This window comes from Podarcis pityusensis, assembly GCF_964106645.2.
Source record: "Podarcis pityusensis genome assembly, chromosome: 7".
NCBI classification, from domain to species: Eukaryota; Metazoa; Chordata; class Lepidosauria; order Squamata; family Lacertidae; genus Podarcis; species Podarcis pityusensis.
Window position 1 is genome coordinate 51,197,244 of NC_138031.1, and position 20,339 is coordinate 51,217,582.

The 20,339-nt window shown below is 40.8% G+C and overlaps 1 protein-coding gene across 1 annotated transcript in view; it reads right to left on the bottom strand.

The window, feature by feature from the left end:
* Positions 1 to 1,559: 1,559 nt before the first annotated feature.
* Positions 1,560 to 20,339, bottom strand: part of LOC308481828 (uncharacterized protein) — a gene marked incomplete at its 3' end in the record, with an annotated part of 630,260 nt that continues 611,480 nt past the window's right edge. The window contains exon 2 of the mRNA XM_081014533.1: positions 1,560 to 2,036. Coding sequence (XP_080870659.1) covers positions 1,560 to 2,036 — 477 coding nt within the window. The remainder of the gene's footprint in view (positions 2,037 to 20,339) is intronic.

Here is a 20,339-nt window from a genome sequence, read left to right on the forward strand (position 1 = left end):
GATGAATAAGTCCCCCATAGTGGCAAATATCAAAGTGCTGAAGATTGGTTTATTTTGGGGGGAAAGTTTTCCAGTAAATGTTTGCAGTGCCTGGTGTGATTTGAGTAACTGCTCTCTATCAGATGCAAAGATACCTTTTTAAAAATTATTATATTAGAGCACTGTAGTTGCTTTGAGGATGAAAGAATTGCTCAGATCAAACTTAGAAAAGATCATTGCCTCTGATGAAGAGCAATTGCTTGAAATGTACCAAATGGGGTGTGCTTCAAAGAAACCAGTCTTTAGCAGTTGGGATCACTACCTCTCTTTCTTCCCCTCCCTTTTTTTTGGCACTGTTTAGTAAAATAAGAGCAACCATGACATATCTACAGATCACGCTGAGTGTGATTTACCACTAGGAAAATACACAGTTCAGAGAGTGTCATTTTAGCTCCATTAACAACAGCTTGAGAGAGATGTTAAACCAAGACTGATAGTGGACTGACAACCCTGTGACCTTCATAAGTGAGCAGAGATTTGAACCAATGTTTTCTCATTTACACATGAAATGTGAAGAGAAATTTATCACCTTTTTTTTTTTTAAAGTTTGATCATTTTTGTTTTTAAAAATGATGCCTCAGGCACAGATATGTACAGCATCAATGGGTTTTATTTGGATATGAAGTTCCACTTTTATTCCTGTTTACAGGAGTCAAGCCAATTTAGAAAGGAATATGTAAGAAACGCATACTTGCTATTGTCCTGGTGAAGCGATGAGAAAGTGGTCTTTGGGGGAGTGTGCTGAACACAGATAACAAGTTTTATTGTTCACCATTTGGTGCCACAAATAATATAATAAAATCCAAGAGCAGTGAGATAGTGCTAACAAGGTCTTACAAGTTGAACAGTAACAGTATAAAAGTGCCTCTTTGTAGATTTTAGTGTGGGCCTTTGTTGTTGGCGTCCACCTGTCTCAAGACACAATGGAAGAGTGTGCCTTTGTGGGTGAAATCAAACCATTGGAGAGTTACAGTGCCTGTTGTGGCTGTACAGACCAATACAGGAGAGACATGTTTTGTGGCAGCTGGGGCAGATGAAAGTGTCTGTTTGTGCTACTGCAGATGCTCCACACATTTCTTTTTTTCTGCACTTCTCCCAGCAGTCATTCCTTCTCTGGACACTGTTTTGGCGTATGATTTCTTCTAGCAATTAGCAGAGCAATTGCACATGGCTATTAAGAAATAGGCTCCATTGAGTTCAATGGAATGCGCTTCCAGCTACATTGTGTACAGAACTGGAGTCTTAACTGTCTGTTCTTGGGTATCATTGGATGAAGAAAACATTGATGTTTGATTAATCAGGCAACCTAAAAGTGGAATTTTGTTAAAACTTTTGGAGCTGGGATCAAAAGGTTTATATAGAATCATAGAGTTGGATGAGACCACAAGGGCCATCGAGTCCAACCCCCTGCCAAGCAGGAAACACCATCAGAGCACTCCTGACATATGGTTGTCAAGCCTCTGCTTAAAGACCTCCAAAGAAGGAGACTCCACCACACTCCTTGGCAGCAAATTCCACTGTCAAACAGCTCTTACTGTCAGGAAGTTCTTCCTAATGTTTAGGTGGAATCTTCTTTCTTGTAGTTTGGATCCATTGCTCCGTGTCCGCTTCTCTGGAGCAGCAGAAAACAACCTTTCTCCCTCCTCTATGTGACATCCTTTTATATATTTGAACATGGCTATCATATCACCCCTTAACCTCCTCTTCTCCAGGCTAAACATGCCCAGCTCCCTTAGCCGTTCCTCATAAGGCATCGTTTCCAGGCCTTTGACCATTTTGGTTGCCCTCCTCTGGACACGTTCCAGTTTGTCAGTGTCCTTCTTGAACTGTGGTGCCCAGAACTTGACACAGTACTCCAGGTGAGGTCTGACCAGAGCAGAATACAGTGGCACTATTACTTCCCTTGATCTAGATGCTATACTCCTATTGATGCAGCCCAGAATTGCATTGGCTTTTTTAGCTGCCGCGTCACACTGTTGGCTCATGTCAAGTTTGTGGTCAACCAAGACTCCTAGATCCTTTTCACATGTACTGCTCTCAAGCCATGGACAGCTCTGCATGCACAATGGTATTTCTGAGGTCCTATTTAAAAAGTCACTTTCTCTGGTCAACAGGCCATTTTTGTTGGGTTGAAAATGAACGACAGACGAGCGAGTAGGTGTCATACGGGAGGCGTCTCTCGAGCAAGCCTCGGAGACTCCCTTTTATTGAATATTACTGTGTTTGCCACGTATGCTTGTTGCTGATTGGTTAACATAAGTACAAAGCAAGGGTTGCATATAAGACATTAATTATTGCATATAAGACATTAATCATAGACAGGTTAAAGGTTGGGAAAAGGAACGCGGAGTTTACACAGGCATGGTTTCGGACTGCCCGTACCAGAGTGGTACGAAAAAGGAATGTACAAGGAGGGGTACGTACAGATTGATATGGTGTGAACTCAAGGTGAACAGCACGTACCAGGGTGATGAGGGAATGTCTTAGCATCAGCACGGTTTGTGTAGTGTGAGCAAAAGTAAAGTTTAGAAGCAAGACTTCCCATCATGCCACAGTTATGTGCAGAAGCAATGCTTTCCTTCACATTTTAAAAACTTGAGGATACTTTTTGAAGGCTATCTGATACAAGGAGTAGCAGTAGCCTAAAGGTGTCAGGGTTTTACCAGTCTGAGGGCTGCACAATTTCTTGGAGACCACACAACAGTGGGACAAGAGTGGGCAGAGCAATGAATACATATTTAATCAAGGGCCTATTCCAGCTATTGAAAACACTCTAGGAAGACGTGAGGGGTGTGGCCTGGGGGAAGAAAGTGTGACTGAAGAAGCTGTATGACTTGGGGAGAGTCCCAAATGACTGACAGAGGCCTGGAGGACTGCATTTGGCTTAAGGGTCTGAGGTTGCCCACCACTGCCTAAAGTTAATTTAGTAAACAGAGCTGCAACAGCTAAACAAGGCTGATTGGTTAAAATACAAATGGACTTTGTAAACTCACTGGCCTGGGTTTGCCAATCAAACAGCAGGGATGTTTGCTTCCTATCTTTGAGAGAAAGAGGGTTTTTTGGTTCCACAACTGCCAACCTCTTGGAAAGTTCTGGACATTTAGCCTCTGTGGTATACTTAGTATACTTAAATTGGTTACAGAAAAACCAAACAGAAAACTGCCACATCTCCTAAGCAGATAATATTCATGCAGCTCAAAAGGCATGTGGGCTGCATAATTAAAGATTTTGGATTATTTATGATCCTGGGTTGTATTAAGGCTCTATTTAGTTGCAAACCAATTTTAATTGCTTTTGTTAGTGACCTGCAGGGACCTGCAAAGAACCTTGTTAATAAGCTGATTTATCAACACATATACGGAGCCTGAATTCAGTAATCATCGCTCAACAGACACAATTATAATAACCAATTATTATTCATGTTTGCTCTAAAAAATGGTAATAAAAAAGATGAATTTCAAAAAGAGCATGATTTAAATCAATTATTTAAATTGGTCTTTTTCCGTGTGACTTTAATGATTAAGTCAGTGATTTAAATTGTCTTGTTTTAAATCAACTCACACTGCAAGTACCTTTTGACCTAATACAAATATGGAAAGACTGAAGGCTGTCATTTTCCCAAACAGCCTGTGTCCCTCTGTTAGAAGTACTTGTAGAAAGTGCTGTTGTAGGATGTGGCTGAGTTGTGTGTTGGAAATTAAAGAATAGTTTTATATAAATCATGAACTCTTTTGCATAATAGCAGTAATAATGTGCACTCCTGACTCCCAACAGGGATAATATTCAAGAATTATTCCAGTTTCCCTCCTTGTTTGTGGACCACCCATGACTTATGTGGTTGGAAGGATCAAACAGCTCTTTGCACTAGACCTGTCTCTCCATTTAATGCTGCTATCTGAAACTGAAGTACTTTAGAAAGTTTACTTGGAAAGAGAAAATTTTAATAAGCAACGTGATATTGAAGTGCAATGTAATATTTTAGAGCTCATCATTATTAATTGTCAGGGTGTTACTGTGTATTACTCTTCTAAAGCTCTGCAAAATTATAGCCTTGCTTTGTGACTGATTAGTTAATCTCTTTCTGTGAGTCATATTTGACGTGGGGAAGGATTATACAACCATATATACAAAGCTGATGTGAAGCACAGACCTCTCCCCAAGTTGCTTTCTTCAATAAAGCCTGACTCGGTGGTAAGCATCGTTGAAATGAGAGGCGTTTTACTTGGGGTAACGGTATATGGAATGAAAAAGAACCCACAAGTCTTTGATATTCTAACCTAAACGCTCCCATGTGATCCCCAGAGAAGAAATGCTGTGAAGTGTCTTCACTTCAAAGTACGCAGTCGTGGTTGGTTTCTTTTACTGGGCAGTTGTTATGCTAGGATGCCCACATTTCCGCAGGAACATGTTACATATGGGCATATCTCAAACCATACCACAGTCTGAGGCACCAAAGTGTGAATCTCATTACTGACACGCATTGTAGCTATACATTCAAGGGACTGTAAGCATGTCCCCTAAATAGGCAGAGGAGGAGAATATGCCAAGATGCTGGCTCACTATTCTAGCTAAATTTGCCTAAGCTTAGGGACACGGGTGGCACTGTGGGTTAAACCACAGAGTTTAGGACTTGCGGATCAGAAGGTTGGCGGTTCGAATCCCTGCGACGGGGTGAGCTCCCGTTGCTCGGTCCCAGCTCCTGCCAACCTAGCAGTTCGAAAGCACATAAAAGTGCAAGTAGATAAGTAGGTACTGCTCCGGCGGGAAGGTAAACGGCGTTTCTGTGCGCTGCTCTGGTTCGCCAGAAGCAGCTTAGTCATGCTGGCCACATGACCCGGAAGCTGTACGCCGGCTCCCTTGGCCAATAAAGCGAGATGAGCGCCGCAACCCCAGAGTCGGTCACAACTGGACCTAATGGTCAGGGGTCCTTTTACCTTTACCTTTAAACTGCATACATATATTAAAATAATTTAAAGCAATCCCCCCTCGAATCCTGGGAACTGTTGTTTACTCCTCACAGAATTGCAATTCCCAGCACTCTTAACACTTGACAGTTCCTAGGATTCTTTGTGTGTGAGAGAGTGAAATGTATTGTGTGTATGCAGCCTTAAACTATGCTATCCTGGGAACCAGGGCTGTACCTGAATTTAGGATTTTTTTTGTAGTTACGCAGGATTTGGCAGTGTAGCTCCTTGAAGAAAGGGCGGGATGGAAAAGAAATATATTTATCTTGTTTGCTTCCATTGTTTCTGGATATTTCACAATTTTCTTCTACTCTGTATATTTCTAAAGCCTCATGTTTTGAGAGGGCAACCACAGCTCATATATTTGGTAAAGCTTCTGTTAACCAATTTGCTTTGCCACTTTCCCTCTATCAACTTCCCACTGCTTCAGGTGTTCCACAAATCCAGTGTAAATTCTTTCTTCCTCTTCAAATGCATTTAAAATATATTCAGCCTTTGAAATCTATGCAGGTCAGTTCCATACCGCTCAACAAATATGTTAGCAACCATCTTTTCAGAATGTATGACACTGCCAATAAGCATAGCTGTCAACTTTCCCCTTTTTTAAAGGGAAATTCTCTTATTCCGAATAGGATTCCTCGCAAGAAAAGGGAAAAGTTGACAGCTATGCCAATAAGTAGGGATGCCATATGTCCAGGAAATTCAGGACATGTCCTCTTTTGGGGTCCCAACATGCCCATCCAGGGGGATTTTACATTTTAAAGGGAATGTCCAGATTTTTGGGGTTTATTAAAAATTATTTAATGGCTTTGGTTTTTATCCCCTCAGGAGTAGTCTCTGGCTATGAGTGTGCAGCCATCGGAGGAAGGTACATAAGCTGGAGGAGTGGTGGTTGTCCCCAGTTGCTGCAACTGCTCCATGGAGCATGGAACTGGGAATAGCTGCCCAGACACAAGACTGGTGTGCATAGGAATCCAGAGCTGTAGAAGCAACTCTTTGACAATAAAGAGTTAACTCTCTGCCATGTGCACTCCCTAGCTTGTGCGCCAGGATGTGGGATTTGGAGGAAGAGTGACAACATGCAGCTAACTAGGTGTGTGATTCCTGCCTGGTGAAAAGGTAAAGATAAAGGACCCCTGGCCGGTTAAGTCCAGTCAAAGGTGACTATGGGATTGCGGCGCTCACTGATGGACAAAGGTGAGGGTGGGGTGAGCGGGCTGCCCCGGGTGCCATCTGGGTGTGTGTGTGACATCATGGCTGGCCCCACCCCACGATGCTCAGTGCTTGCCGTGCATCCCCAGGATGCTTGACGCTTGCTGCGCATGCCCCAGGAAGCTCACCGCTTGCCGAGCACCCCCGATGCGCGCCACGGCCCCTGAGATGCATGCCGGCCATGCCCCTGGATGTACACCGCTCCCGGTGCCAGAGCTGGTGGTGCTCATCTCACTTTCAGTCCAAAGGAGTCAACGTTTGTCCACAGACAGCTTTCCGGGTCATGTGGCCAGCATGGCTAAACTGCTTCTGATGCAATGGAACACCATGACAGAAACCAGAGCGCATGGAAATGCCGTTTACCTTCCTGCCACAAGGGTACCTATTTATCTACTGGTGTGCTTTCGAACTGCTAGGTTGGCAGGAGCTGGGACAGAGCAACGGGAGCTCACCCCATCATAGGGATTCGAACTGCCAACCTTCTGATCAGCAAGCCTAAGAGGCTTAGTGGTTTAGACCACAGCACCACCCGTGTCCCTATTGTTAATTTCTGTTTGCCGCTAAGCAGCTGCTCAATGGCAAACAGAAACTAACATCCTCCCCCTTTCTGTGAACACCACTGGGCAATGTGTCAGTACAATCTCAGTACAAACCCAATTTCTGTACATAGGTACAATCTGTGTACCTTAGAAAATTGTCCTATCTGCATGGTGAGTCACTGCCCTGCATGCTACTATTTCTGGGTGGAGTGATTCAAAGCACTCTGCTCATTGCAACTGTGATGCAGAGGATTCACTTGTTGGTGGAAGAAGCTATGTTCACAACTATTTGATTAGCCATATGAGGGATGGGAAGCTGCAATCGATTTGTGATGTGAATTGCTTCTGGAGAGGAGCTGCAGTTGCTTGGACAGTGTTCTACACAATTCAATATCATTTTAAAGGCCTTGATTCAGACAGTGGAAAACATTCCAAAATCTGCATTAAGGGAATACATCTTATTTGGCCAGCCGAAATGTTTACCACATAGTGTGCTGTTGTTTTAGTTCTCTAGAAGTCTTTGCCAAGCCAGCTGGGGAACTGGGAGGAGCAATTAGCCATGGTTGGACCTACGGATAGAGTCTGCATTTAGCCACAGTCTTAAGAAAGAATGTGCGAGGAAGTAGGATATGTTCAAATGAGGCTCTGTCAGGTGCTTTGCAGGGTTCAGGTTGTATGAAGGTCTATCGTGAGGCAGAAAATACAAATGTTTTAGAAGTATAAAATCAAGCTGCTACACAGATCTGTCTCCGTATTTAACGTGTAGGGTGTGAATTTACTTACTTTTGCACACGTCCCTGTGCAAATGTCACAATTCTTTGTCAGATGATAAGCCAGAATGACCTTCTGGTATTTTCCAGTCCTTTGATTTCAGAGATCAAAATGGGTATTAGTAGATGGTATTCTTAGGTACACAAGACCCATGTAATGTAGGACAGTGTGCATTCCAATGCCAGCATCTTGAATTGTGTCTTAGGATAGACTTCCCTTCCTCTTTGGAGTGTTGGGAAAGTTTGGCATCCTTGGGCCTCTCTTCTTTTCACTTCTTTATTTTATTCATGTTCATTCTATTTTGCTCTTGTGTTTCTTTCAACGTAAATCGTTCTATCTCTGTAGGAAGTCAATGCTCATCCAGATGCTTTGATGTCTTGAATTTGAAAGATTGACAAAACTGGCAGGTATATCAATCCTGCCTTTCAGTGACAAATGAATCATTCTGTAGCTATTACAAAATGACTGAAGAAGGCCGTATATTGTTCTCCCTAATTCTTAACAGAATGCTGATAACAGGTGTGCTAATAGTTCCACTCTTGGTTCCAAGGCCATTTCTTTGCATGTTCTTAAAGGATGCCTTTGATGAGCTGAAAACTCTTTTTACTGCTTATATGTTTATGTACCAAGTGCAGTGACAGAAACAAAGTTGGCACAGGATTTCAAGGACAAAAAAATATTGTTCTATAAACCTTTGCATAAGTGGGAAGGATTCTTGGTGACAAAAGTTCTAGGTCATTGATGAAGAACTTTCACTATATACCACTTTTTAAAAAACCATGCATACTAATGCGTCCCAAGATATATTGAAACTAATGTCCCCATTTAAATGTTTGCAATATATATTTCAAAGAAAAACTGAGTTAACTTTCTAAATGTGTAATTGTTACCATTGCTGCTTTCAGAGCCAAATGCCTTTGTGTTTAATATGGGATCAATTTAAAGTTTGTCTTTCCATTATTACTCAACAGCTGCAACAGATTTTCTTGAGGCAGACAAATGGTTGAGTCATTGGAACTGACACTTGACCCAAATGGAAGGGAGATCCTTGCTTGAGAGAGGATTGCTGTCACCAAAAAAACCCCCTGAAGCCATTTTTAAATTGGTCAGAACAACTTAACTTTAATTGGGAGGGAGGAACTGAAAATTGTCCCTGAGTAGCTAACAATTTTATCCAACATGGACATTGCATTTTTTGTTCTTTACTCTGGCAATTTCTCCTTCTGAATGACTAACGGCAATGGATAAAGGGAACACATCATTTCTGGGTTGTTGTTATTTTTTAAATTTCTCCTAGAACCTCTTGAACCTCTAAATATGAAATTTATCCCAAGTGCCTTATCTCCTATGTGACAATTGTACCATAATATTCATTTACATTTGCTGTGAGGCACACTCTGGTCCAACAGCCCGTTGCTAGAGGACTGCAGATTTCCATGCACTTTCATTGAATGAGCAGCAGCTATTGAGTGAAAATGGCTTGGGCACCCTAGTTTCATAGGATGATTAATAAATAAATATTTATTAAAAGTTGGTTAATAAATACACTAATAAATATACATTCATTGGGAAACGTTTTTCACTAATCATACAATTTTAGTTCATTCCTTACCAGATGTTGCTGTGTTACAGTGCTTACTAGCTGACACCAGAAAGTTAGTGCCATAAATATGGTAGTTATATTCTTCTCATGTGAAAAATTGTAAGGGTGAGGCCCCACGGTTTACCTTCCTTTGGATGGGAATGGTCTGAAGACATATGCATTGCTCCAGGTTCTTTGTTTAAAGAATAAATAAAATTAAAATAAAATAAAGAAATATGCAAGCAGAGTAAATGTGGAGAGAAATGGCCATTCCCATCTTTTGTTCTCAGATCAAAGAAGATGTTTCTTTCCACATCTCTCTTCTAAACAGACCCAAAAGGCATTAATTGTCTGCCACCTCTTCCCTTCTCCAAAGGACATCAGAGTTTTATAGAAAATAAGCAAAATCAAGAAGAACATTCTCTCTTCTCACACTTTTCAGAGGCATTTGCACTTTAAACAACCTCCTGTAACACCTGCAGTTCAGTCTCTGCCCCAGGAAGAGACAGGGAGGGGGCAGTCTCTTGGAAACCAATTAATGAGCTGTTTTGGCAAAGCTACAGGAGGGCAGGGGCACTTTATATCTTGCTGAAGGGAAAGCGCTGGCTGATTGACTCCCAATGCGGCTTGCTTTCTAGACTGTTGCCTGTCCCATAGTTTACTGTGGTCGACACAGTCAAAGGCTTTTGCATAGTCAATGAAGCAGAAGTAGATGTCTTTCTGGAACTCTCTAGCTTTCTTCATAATCCAGTGCATGTTTGCAATTTGGTCTCTGGTTCCTCTGCCTCTTCTAAATCCAGCTTGCACTTCTGGGAGTTCTCGGTCCACATACTCGGTCCACATAAAAACTTCAGGGAAGTTTTTAATCTGTGATATTTTACTGTATTTTTGGTTTCTATGGAAGCCGCCCAGAGTGGCTGGGGAAACCCAGCCAGATGGGCGGGGTACAAATAAATTATTATTATTATTATTATTATTATTATTATTATTATTATTATTATCCTGCTTAAGCCTGCCTTGTAGAATTTTAAGCATAACCTTGCTAGCGTGTGAAATGAGTGCAATTGTGCGGTAATTGGAGCATTCTTTGGCACTTCCCTTCTTTGGGATTGGGATGTAGACTGATCTTCTCTAATCCTCTGGCCACTGCTGAGTTTTCCAAATTTGCTGGCATATTGACAGCATCATCTTTTAAAATGTTAAATAGTTCAGCTGGAATATCATCACTTCCACTGGCCTTGTTATTAGCAATGCTTTCTAAGGCCCATTTGACTTCACTCTCCAGGATGTCTGGCTCAAGGTCAGCAACCACACTACCTGGGGTATATGAGACATCCATTTCTTTCTGGTATAGTTCCTCTGTGTATGCTTGCCACCTCTTCTTGATGTCTTCTGCTTCTGTTAGGTCCTTTCCACTTTTGTCTTTTATTATGGAAATCTTTGTACGAAATGTTCCTTTCATATCTCCAATTTTCTTGAACAGATCTCTGGTTTTTCCCATTCTATTGTTTCCTCTATTTCTTTGCACTGCTCGTTTAAGAAGGCCTTCTTGTCTCTCCTTGCTATTTTTTGGAAATCTGCATTCAATTTCCTGTATCTTTCACTATCTCCCTCGCATTTTGCTTGCCTTCTCTCCCCCACTATTTGTAAGGCCTCGTTGGACAGCCACTTTGCTTTCTTGCATTTCCTTTTCATTGGGATGGTTTTAGTTGCTGCCTCTTGTATAATGTTACGAGCCTCCATCCATAGTTCTTCAGGCACTCTGTCCACCAAATCTAAATCCTTAAACCTGTTCCTCACTTCCACTGTGTATTCATAAGGGATTTGCCTTGGATTCGTATCGAGATCATTCTATCATTTTTGAGATTACAACCCAGTACAGCTTTCGCCACTCTTTTGTTGACTATCAGGGCCACTCCATTTCTTTTACGGGTTTCTTGACCACAGTAGTAGATGTGATGGTCATCCGAACTGAATTTGCCCATACCCGTCCATTTCAGTTCACTGATGCCCAGGATGTCAATATTTATTCTTGCCATCTCATTTTTGACCACATCCAACTTACCAAGGTTCATGGTTCTTACATTCCAGGTTCCTATGCAATATTTTTCTTTACAGCATTGGACTTTCCTTTCGCTTCCAGGCATATCCGCAACTGAGCGTCCTTTCGGCTTTGGCCCAGCCACTTCATCAGCTCTGAAGTACTTGTCCTCCGCTCTTCCTCAGTAGCATGTTGGACGCCTTCCGACCTGAGGGGCTCATTTTCCAGCGTCATAACTTTTATATGCCTGTTGTCTTTGTCCATGGAGTTTTCTTGGCAGGGATACTGGAGTGGCTTACCGGTTCCTGCTCCAGGTGGATCACGTTTGGTCAAAACTCTCCACTATGACCTGTCCATCTTGGGTGGCCCTGCATGGCATAGCTCATAGCTTCTCTGAGTTATTCAAGCCCCTTCGCCATGGCAAGGCAGTGATCCATGAAGGGGTTATTGACTTTTATTATATCATTTTGCATTGGTTATAAAATAAGCATTTAATATGGGTTGCATTTAAAGAACACTTTTGTCTAAATCCAAAATAACAGAATTATGTCTTAAAGTGAATATCTGCACCCACTTATTTGGAAGTAAACTTGGCTAAATTCAATTAGACTTCCTTCTGGGTAGATGTGTATAGGATTGCAACCTTTATGTTTACCTTGCTGAGCTCATTTTGGTCCTAACAAAAGCAGGATACAAGTTGTTATTGTTTTTATTATATAAAAGAAACTGTGCTAAGCTTTTCTTTAATTTTTTATTGCTTAGAAGTGTCAGGCATATTGCTGTGATGCAGTGAAGGAGGATTTATTTGTCCAGCTTCAAAGGATTCTGGATAAGGTGAATAAATTCGAAATGTAATGATGCTTTCATTATCCTGGAACATTGGTGGTTAATTGTGCACACCATTTTGTAGAAATGTATTTCTTTTGAACTTCATTGAATGCCATATAGTTTTTGTGGGGTTTTTTTTTTTTTTTTTTTTTGCATTTCCACATTTTTTCATTGGTCCATAGCCACATTCATTATTTCCACTGCGGCATTTATTGACTGGCTTCTTTATGTGCCTTAATTCTTAGTAAAAGCAGTCATTTTGATGACAGCATGAACAACGTTGGTATTAAGCGAAAGAATAACAAGAGTGAATCCTGCAGAAAAGAAATATGCTTCTGCAGTGTCCTGATGATGTGCCAGTCAAATTGATACTTTGGAATGTCACATTTAGTACATTGAGAGCAAAATAAAATGGGCAAAATAAACCAGGGAACTAAAATAATGCATGTTGATTACTGAGCTTTTGTGAAAGTCTGTCTTCAGCACTCTTTGTAAGTGTACTGTGTTGCCCTAGCAGTATATTAGTCCCAATATTTACAGAATCACATCAGGATAATAATGGTTCTTCTGTAAAATACTGGGTGGTAGGTGAATCAAATAGGCATTGTGCTTCATCCTTTTAGCTTTCTGGCTTTCCAAATTGCACCCAAATCTCAGATTTAAGAAAACTCTGTTTAGGCTTGGACAATAATGAAAGATGTTGCTCTGTATTAGGCTAAGTTGGTGGCAGATGCAAAATACTGCTGTTTGACTGTCTTTTGAATACGGTTTGACTCTATGTCATGCTAAGTCTTTCCTAATATGTGTATGCACATGCATATGATGCTTATCTCTTTCCCCATGAGTATTCTTCACATTTCACTGCCCAGAGTTGAATAGTCAAGCAACCACACTGTGTAGCTTTCTTAGTAAGAAAAAACGCAACAGCAAACATAAATGTTAAATCATTATTTACCTGAATTTCCCTAAAGAAGGACCAGCAGGGTCCAAAACACATTGGAATAATGTGCTTTTGTATTTTTTCTCCTACTTCCAATATCTGAGTAGTAACCAACTGTAGTAGGAGGTTGTAGGAGTTGTAACTAAGGTAGACAAGAAGGCCATGCTAGAGTGAAGAATATGACTATTTTTCAGATTTTTTGATGTGATCAAAGTAGCTGTAGCAAGTTGTGAGTAACGCTCACTTTGGGAGCATTGTGTCCTTTTTATATTTCATGCAAACCTCTTACTTATTTAGGAAAACCACTCATGAAAGTACTTTTTGCCCTGTGGAGAATGAAATACATTCACCCTTTGGGCATTTTTACTCGGCTCCTAGGACATGGCCTGGTCAGTTTATGGCTACTGTAAATGAAGCTATCTTCTCATATGCTCTAAGAAAAGGAATAATCCTTGGAGTGGGCTCGGGGGGGGGGGGGATTCCATAATTTGGAGGCCATGAACAGGAAAGCCCAGTCTCTCATTTAACACCTTTGAATACCAGTTGATGGGAATCATAGGTGAGAGACTGCTGTTGTATTCAGATCCTATTTGCAGGTTTCTCATAGGCATCTGGTAGTCGCTGTGAAGACAAGTTGCTGGATGAGATGGGTCCTTAGCTTCATCCAGAAGAGCGCTTATTGTGTTCATAATACAGAGAAGGACCAGAGTATCTGCTTTAGTAATAGAGCATCTGCTTTGCACATAGAAGGTTCTAGGTTCAATCCCAGGCATTTCCAGGTAGGCTGCAAGAACCTGTTTCCAATTCTGGAAAGTAATTGCTGGTGATTGTAGAAAGTATTGAGCTATTGTATTGACTGGGGGTCTGACTCAGGATAAGGCAGCATTCAATGTTCCTATCTCAGTGCCAAGATCCATCCCCATTTCTTATTTCTTTTTTAAAAAACGTCAAATTTATTCCTCTCATGACTTTCTGTTTCCAGTTCATTCCAGCAGCAGGGTTATATAAAATGAATTCTCGTCTGCAAAAGAAGTTACTGTACATACTATGGAATAAACAGTGTCAAAACTGTGTCATGTTTTATTTCAGGATTACTAAAATAATTTGACACTTTCTGAGGCAATGCATATGAAAACACATTTTGAAAAGCCAGAGCTTTAATTGTTCCACACAGTTTCATTTACCAACAGAGCAACTGTTCTCTTTGCCCATAGAAATGTTTCTTGTGTGGTGACATACATGAGTTGTAAATATACAGCACTTAACAGCTGCTTTTATTACAGCCTGTTCTATAAATACTGCATTCATTCAGTTGTTCATTCTCTCTCTACCTGTTGATGCTTCAGAGGCTTATGAAGTTTTGGCAGTTTTATAATAGTGGGTTTAATTTGCAGCTAAGTTCTGCTTTCTTTGTTTCTAGGTGTGCAGTTTAGATCCTTATGGACTTGTGCATGCAGGAGGACCAGTGTTCCTTTAATTAAGGGAGTAAGCTGGCAGATATCTTTTTTTGGATGGATGCCTTGAATGGAGGAAGAGTGAACAGTCGTACGTAGTTTCATGGTGCGACTGTAGGGAGGTTGTCTCCTCATATGCTTGAGCCCAAACACTGGCATCCAGCACTGAGGGCCTTTGGCAGTTCCCTCACTGCGAGAAGTGATGTCTAGTCAAATGTAAATCCCATTGATCTAAATAGGACTTACTACCATGCAGACACATTTGAGCTGCCTGGTAGGTCGGTTGCTTTCATTATTTTCTTTGTACTTTTGCACCAAAACAAACTCTTGATCCCTTCTTTCCAACATTTTACAATATTACCCTTCTGTGTTATTTATCTGGCTGTTTCTTATGGCAAAACAACCATTCCTCTCTGTTGAATACCATTATTTTCATCTTTCACTCGCCTCATTTTCTCTGCCTTAGCTCATCACATGTATCTTGTCATCTCTTTAGTATTAGTTTTACCAGCAGGAAGCACTATTATTTCCCATCTAGCCGTGCTTGTATACATTAATGAATAATAATGGTGATGATTACAATAAATCTCAAGGATTCTCCCAACCAGAGCACTTTCAATTAATCTGTGATTGCTAAGATAAATGCATAAATTCAAGTATATGCTTCAACCCCCCTTACATTTGATGAGTATGGATTGCAAAGCACATATACGTGCATATGTGTTCTACTGAAGTTTTTGGAATTTAGGCTAAAGTAAAAAGATTTTAGTTTGTGTCTGTAAAGGAGTATTTATGTGTATATAAAGAAACTACTGTTGTGATCATTCATCACAATACGTTCATAAATATGAAGTTCAGTTGTCTAAAGCATGTGCAGGCAGGTTTTATTTTGTGGGCCAGTGCACAATATACTCCTACAAATCTACTGGAGGAAATCTATCTGGAAGAGGAAATTAGCCAGCACCAGACACGTTTTACAATAATTACATATAATTATCCACTTGACCGATAAGCTCATTTCAGTTTAATTCTGCTCCATGCAAAGGCTATTGTGCTAAGCATTTTCTGTTAATAAGTTGCACCTCCTATTTGTCAGTATGTGGTTGTTTTCCAACTGAGAAAGTAACAACTGCCTTCTGCTGCATATCTAAATGTGATGAAGATGTCCCGAAGGAAGTGTTGTATGTCGTGTATCATGTGTTGATCTGTTAATTAGAATTTGGAGTGGCAATACTGATTTTGCATAGTTTGAGGGCAATGACTTCAGGCAGCATACATGGTTGTGACAAAACTACCTTTTTGACGCATAGCTGCTGATAAAAAAAAAGGCCTACCTGCTGCCACTAGGACAAACTGATAGAATAATACCACACACAGCAAGCATTTGGAATAATTACAGAAGGTGGATCTCCAAGTAATTATCACTCTTTCCTTCATGCTGGAAATCACCTGTCTGAGGTGTTTGACCAATGCAAAAGTTACCTCCCTTATAAAGACATTTTTTTCTTTTCCTAATGCCCACTTGAAGCGATAATCAACAAGCCTAAGATCATGAAAATAGAATGTCAGATGGAGATTATTATGGGACAGTGTAAATTGGACCACTCATTGTCATCCCACCACCAGTCCTTCGTCCCTTGCTGGTGCCTCCCACCACTCCTCTGCATCCAGCCAGACCATGACACCAGAGGACTGAATGTCCCCAAGCTCTGGCCATGATGAGAAAGCCATATTCCTCTTGTACTTTGCCTCAGGGCCCTTATCTGTAAGGGATGAGACAGCAGAGATGGCTAGAAAGTTCCTGAGTTTGGGGCTAGCTGTTGATGAAGCATTACTTCAAATTTTTCGTGGTGAATCATCTGCTGGACAGCTCCACTGCTATCTGGAGCACCTTGATTCCTGAACAGCCCCCTGACTTCACTGAGGAGGCAGAAGTTTGAGCCACAGAGTAATGGTGATGGGAATGGAATCATAGAAATGTGTAAAGCCCATAGCTTATTGCTAGGGCACAGCAAGGTTTGCATGCAGAAGGTCCAATGTTCAACCCCTGGCATAGTCAAAAAGCTTCACTGAAAACAGCACTGAGAAAGCTCTCTGTCTGAGGCTTTAGAAAGCCACTGCCTGCCAGAGTAGACAATACTGGCAGAACAAGTATAAGAGTAAATAGTATTTGAAATACTAGTTTTGAACATGAGTCCAATGTTCTGGGTAAATTCCATAAAGCTGAAAATTTGGTCCTAATCATCATTGGGCAGTTACCCAAGCCACAATGTGATAGAGCCTTTTTGATGAGCATAGGATGTAGATTAGCTTTTATCAGTTCATGACACTGATTCAGTGCCAGCACTGCTAATCTTTTTTATGCACTCACACAATCTTAAAGGAAGCCAGTATGAAGCAAGAAAATGAAACAAATTGGCTAAGAAGTTCAGTCGTTATGGAACACATGGGAGAATCCTTGGGGGGGCTTCTTTTGGTGGGAAAAAAGACTGCTGGGCTTTAAAATGTCATCACTGTCATACTTCCCTTCTCTCTGCAGGATAAAGTCAGGGTTGTTCATTTCAAAGAAGTTTTCTCCACCATTGTAAAATGTACAAAAGTTTCAAGAGTTATTATGCTCAACTGTATATTTTTTAAAAGGAAAAAAAAGGCTATTGCAGAATGTGCAGATCTCTGAAGATGAAAGTGTAATGTTTTTGTGTTCTCTGTGGACAAAAATATATTTTGTATGCCCAAACGCAGACAGGGATCAGTGTCAACAGAGGCCAGGTTAGCCAGTGTCAAGTGATGAGGACAGTACTAACTTTTCACCCATATGATATCCCCAGATGTTCCTCTTTATTCCTCAGAAGTGAATGGTACTGTGCGGTCTGTAGAAAAAAGTAAGGAAGTGCATTCTGAAATGCTTCCTCTTTGAAACTAGAGTGACTATTTTCCATGGCCGTATGGCCTGCCCTGTGCCATTCAAGGTACCCTATTGTCCTTGTATGCAGTAAAGGGTGCTACCCCATTGCCAGAGGTAAAATCCAGCTAGATTCTGGGATAAAACAATGTTTAGGTTCATACCACAGTATTAATACTACCAGTCTTCTATGCATTAAGGCCATGTTCAGTGGTAATGCACAGAAGACAGTGAAATGAATGCTCAGTTTCAGCTGCTCAGAAAATGGAAGTTCCAACTGCACACTGAAAGACAATGGACTCATTCCAAACTGTTACTGCTTGGGGCTGCCAGGGTCATGTCAGTTGCCTCTAAACTTTGGTTGATGTCATGAACACTGCATCATTTTAATTCTGCACTTGGATTCAGTCAATATATTTAGCTCTGCTCATGGATGGCAACGTGTGAAGATTTAAATAATTGTAAATACGTTTTGTACATTTACAATATTGATCTCAGTACTGAAAACAATGTTCACTCTTGAGCTTCTAACATGTGGATATTGAAGTAGAATTTTGGAAACCACACACTTCTCATTCAGTGGGTGTTTTTTGGTGTTCCCAGTGGAGTCTAAATCTCAATTCCTTGTTAACCTATTGAGAAACAGCATGCCTTAATAAGGAGTTTGTAAATGTCCACATCAGAACCACCACTAATTGGCATCCCTGAGGGACATTTCAAATTGGCAAGAGACCGGCGTAGCTGCTTGTAATTGGCATTTGAGGGCATACCATGAGCTTTTTATAGTTTGGATTCATCTCAACTTTACTGCTTATTCCACAATATCCTAGAGAATAGTATGCATTGTCAATAACAAGTGAGTATTTCACTCTCACAGTGCTTAAACTAATGTCCAACTGAAAACAGCAAACCAGAGTTTCAAAAGAGCCAAGTACTTGCATTTGGAGCTACATATTTTGGAAATTTCCATCACCATGGCCATGCTCACTTGGTCTGATGGGAGTCCAGCAACTCCTGAAGGGCCACAGGTTTTCCATCTATATTTTAGAATACTTTATTTTGAAAGCATTTTAAACAACTTTGGGCTTTGTACTGTTGTGACCACAGGGTAATAACCTTCAGAAGCTGAATGTAGCAAACAACTGGGAGATAGAATATTATTTTCCATTTGCCCCAGCCTCACTAAAACTTTTCATACCAGTACATTGGATTCTAGTAGCAACTAGGTATTTTTTGAGTGGAGTCCTGGTTGAACTGTTGTCATTACAAATGCAAGACAATGCAATGCAAATGTGAAAAAATTAACATGTTCTCTGTGTTCATTAATTTAATTGTTATGTACTTTCTTCCAGGCACATTATTAAGGTCTTCTTGCAAAAATAATTTTTAAAAATTTAATTTAATGCATAACATAATTGTAAAATAAGGATCACCTAAAGAACATCTAGGGATGCGGGTGGCGCTGTGGGTTAAACCACAGAACCTAAGGCTTGCCGATCAGAAGGTCGGTGGTTCAAATCCCCGCAACAGGGTGAGCTCCCATTGCTTGGTCCCTGCTCCTGCCAACCTAGCAGTTCAAAAGCATGCAGTGCAAGTAGATAAATAGGTACCACTCCAGCGGGAAGGTAAACGGCGTTTCCGTGAACTGCTCTGGTTCGCCAGAAGTGGCTTAGTCATGCTGGCCACATGACCTGGAAGCGGTACTCCGGCTCCCTTGGCCACTAAAGTGAGATGAGCGTCGCAACCCCAGAGTTGTCCACGACTGGACCTAACGATCAGGGGTCCCTTTACCTTTAAAGAACATCTAGCTAATAACTACACAGGGAGATTGGTTAAAAGTAGAATCTTCCTGCTTCTGTTGTTGAGTGGAACTCAGCACTGGTGAGGTTTCAAGGAATCTCATGCCCCAAAGGAGACCTCTAATTCAAAGCATGTCCAAAAAATGCCTAACCCTTACTCTAAAAATAAAAATGGGTCCCCACCATTGACGCTTACAATAAGATGCACTTTTTGATATCTTGGCTATGCTAGTTTTGCAGATTGTTGGTGCATTTCAAGTTGAACACAGCAAACTCAAAGCCCTCTTCAGGGAAAGAAGCTGATTTCAAAAATATATGTATCCCCATTGTGGAATGCTGCAAGGGTTAGGATTAGAGTGGAGGCATTCTAACTGACAGTGGCTAGGCTGTCAGAGGATAGTACTCTATTTGTAGGGCTGTTCAGGCCAAATCCATTTTAGGAACATAGGAAGTCTGAACATTGGTCCATCTAGCTTGATATTATCTACACCACCTGGCTCCATTTCAGACAGGAGACTTTCCCAGCCCTACCTGGAGATGCCAGGGAGAAAACCTGGAACTATCTGCAGGTCTTAGTCAAAAATATGTTACCCATCCTGGGCTAGATTGGTAACTTGTCTGACCTGGTATGAGACAGTTTCCTATGTGCTTAGAAAGGTGAACAGGGCAACATTTAGGTTCACAAGCAACTATTGCCTAGTATGGCAATTGGCCCAGGTAATATTTTCCACCATCTGTAATTCTGCAAGTTTTTTTCAAAATGAGTTTCTGAATATATTATTTTATATTTTATTGTTTAGAAGGGATGGATTTTACTGAAGATTGTAGGCCACCTTCTGGAAGAAGTTCCTCAAAAAGAGGGGTGGGCATTTTAAAATAAATAAAATAAACAAATCTATCAGCTGTAAGAAGTGTGAGACATTTGGGCAGGCTGTCACAGGTAATACTTGCAGAATTGCTTTGTGAAACAGCATGTGCTAATCTCTGCGCAGTAACTGGTTGCAAGCAGCTTCAAGCACAGGAGGAGATGTGCTATTTTTGCAACTGTTTGTATGCAAGCATGTACATATTTTTGTTCTCTTGCATCTCAAGTTATTTTTGGATATATAGCATTTTATTTTTCACATTCTTTGTACAACAGAATATAATTTATTGCTTTATGATTGCCCCTGTGCTTTTTCTGCATCAAGTCAAGATATTTTTTTTATTAATCCAAATATTATTATTAGTTTTATTGATTTTGATTTATTTGGGAGTAAACTCCATTG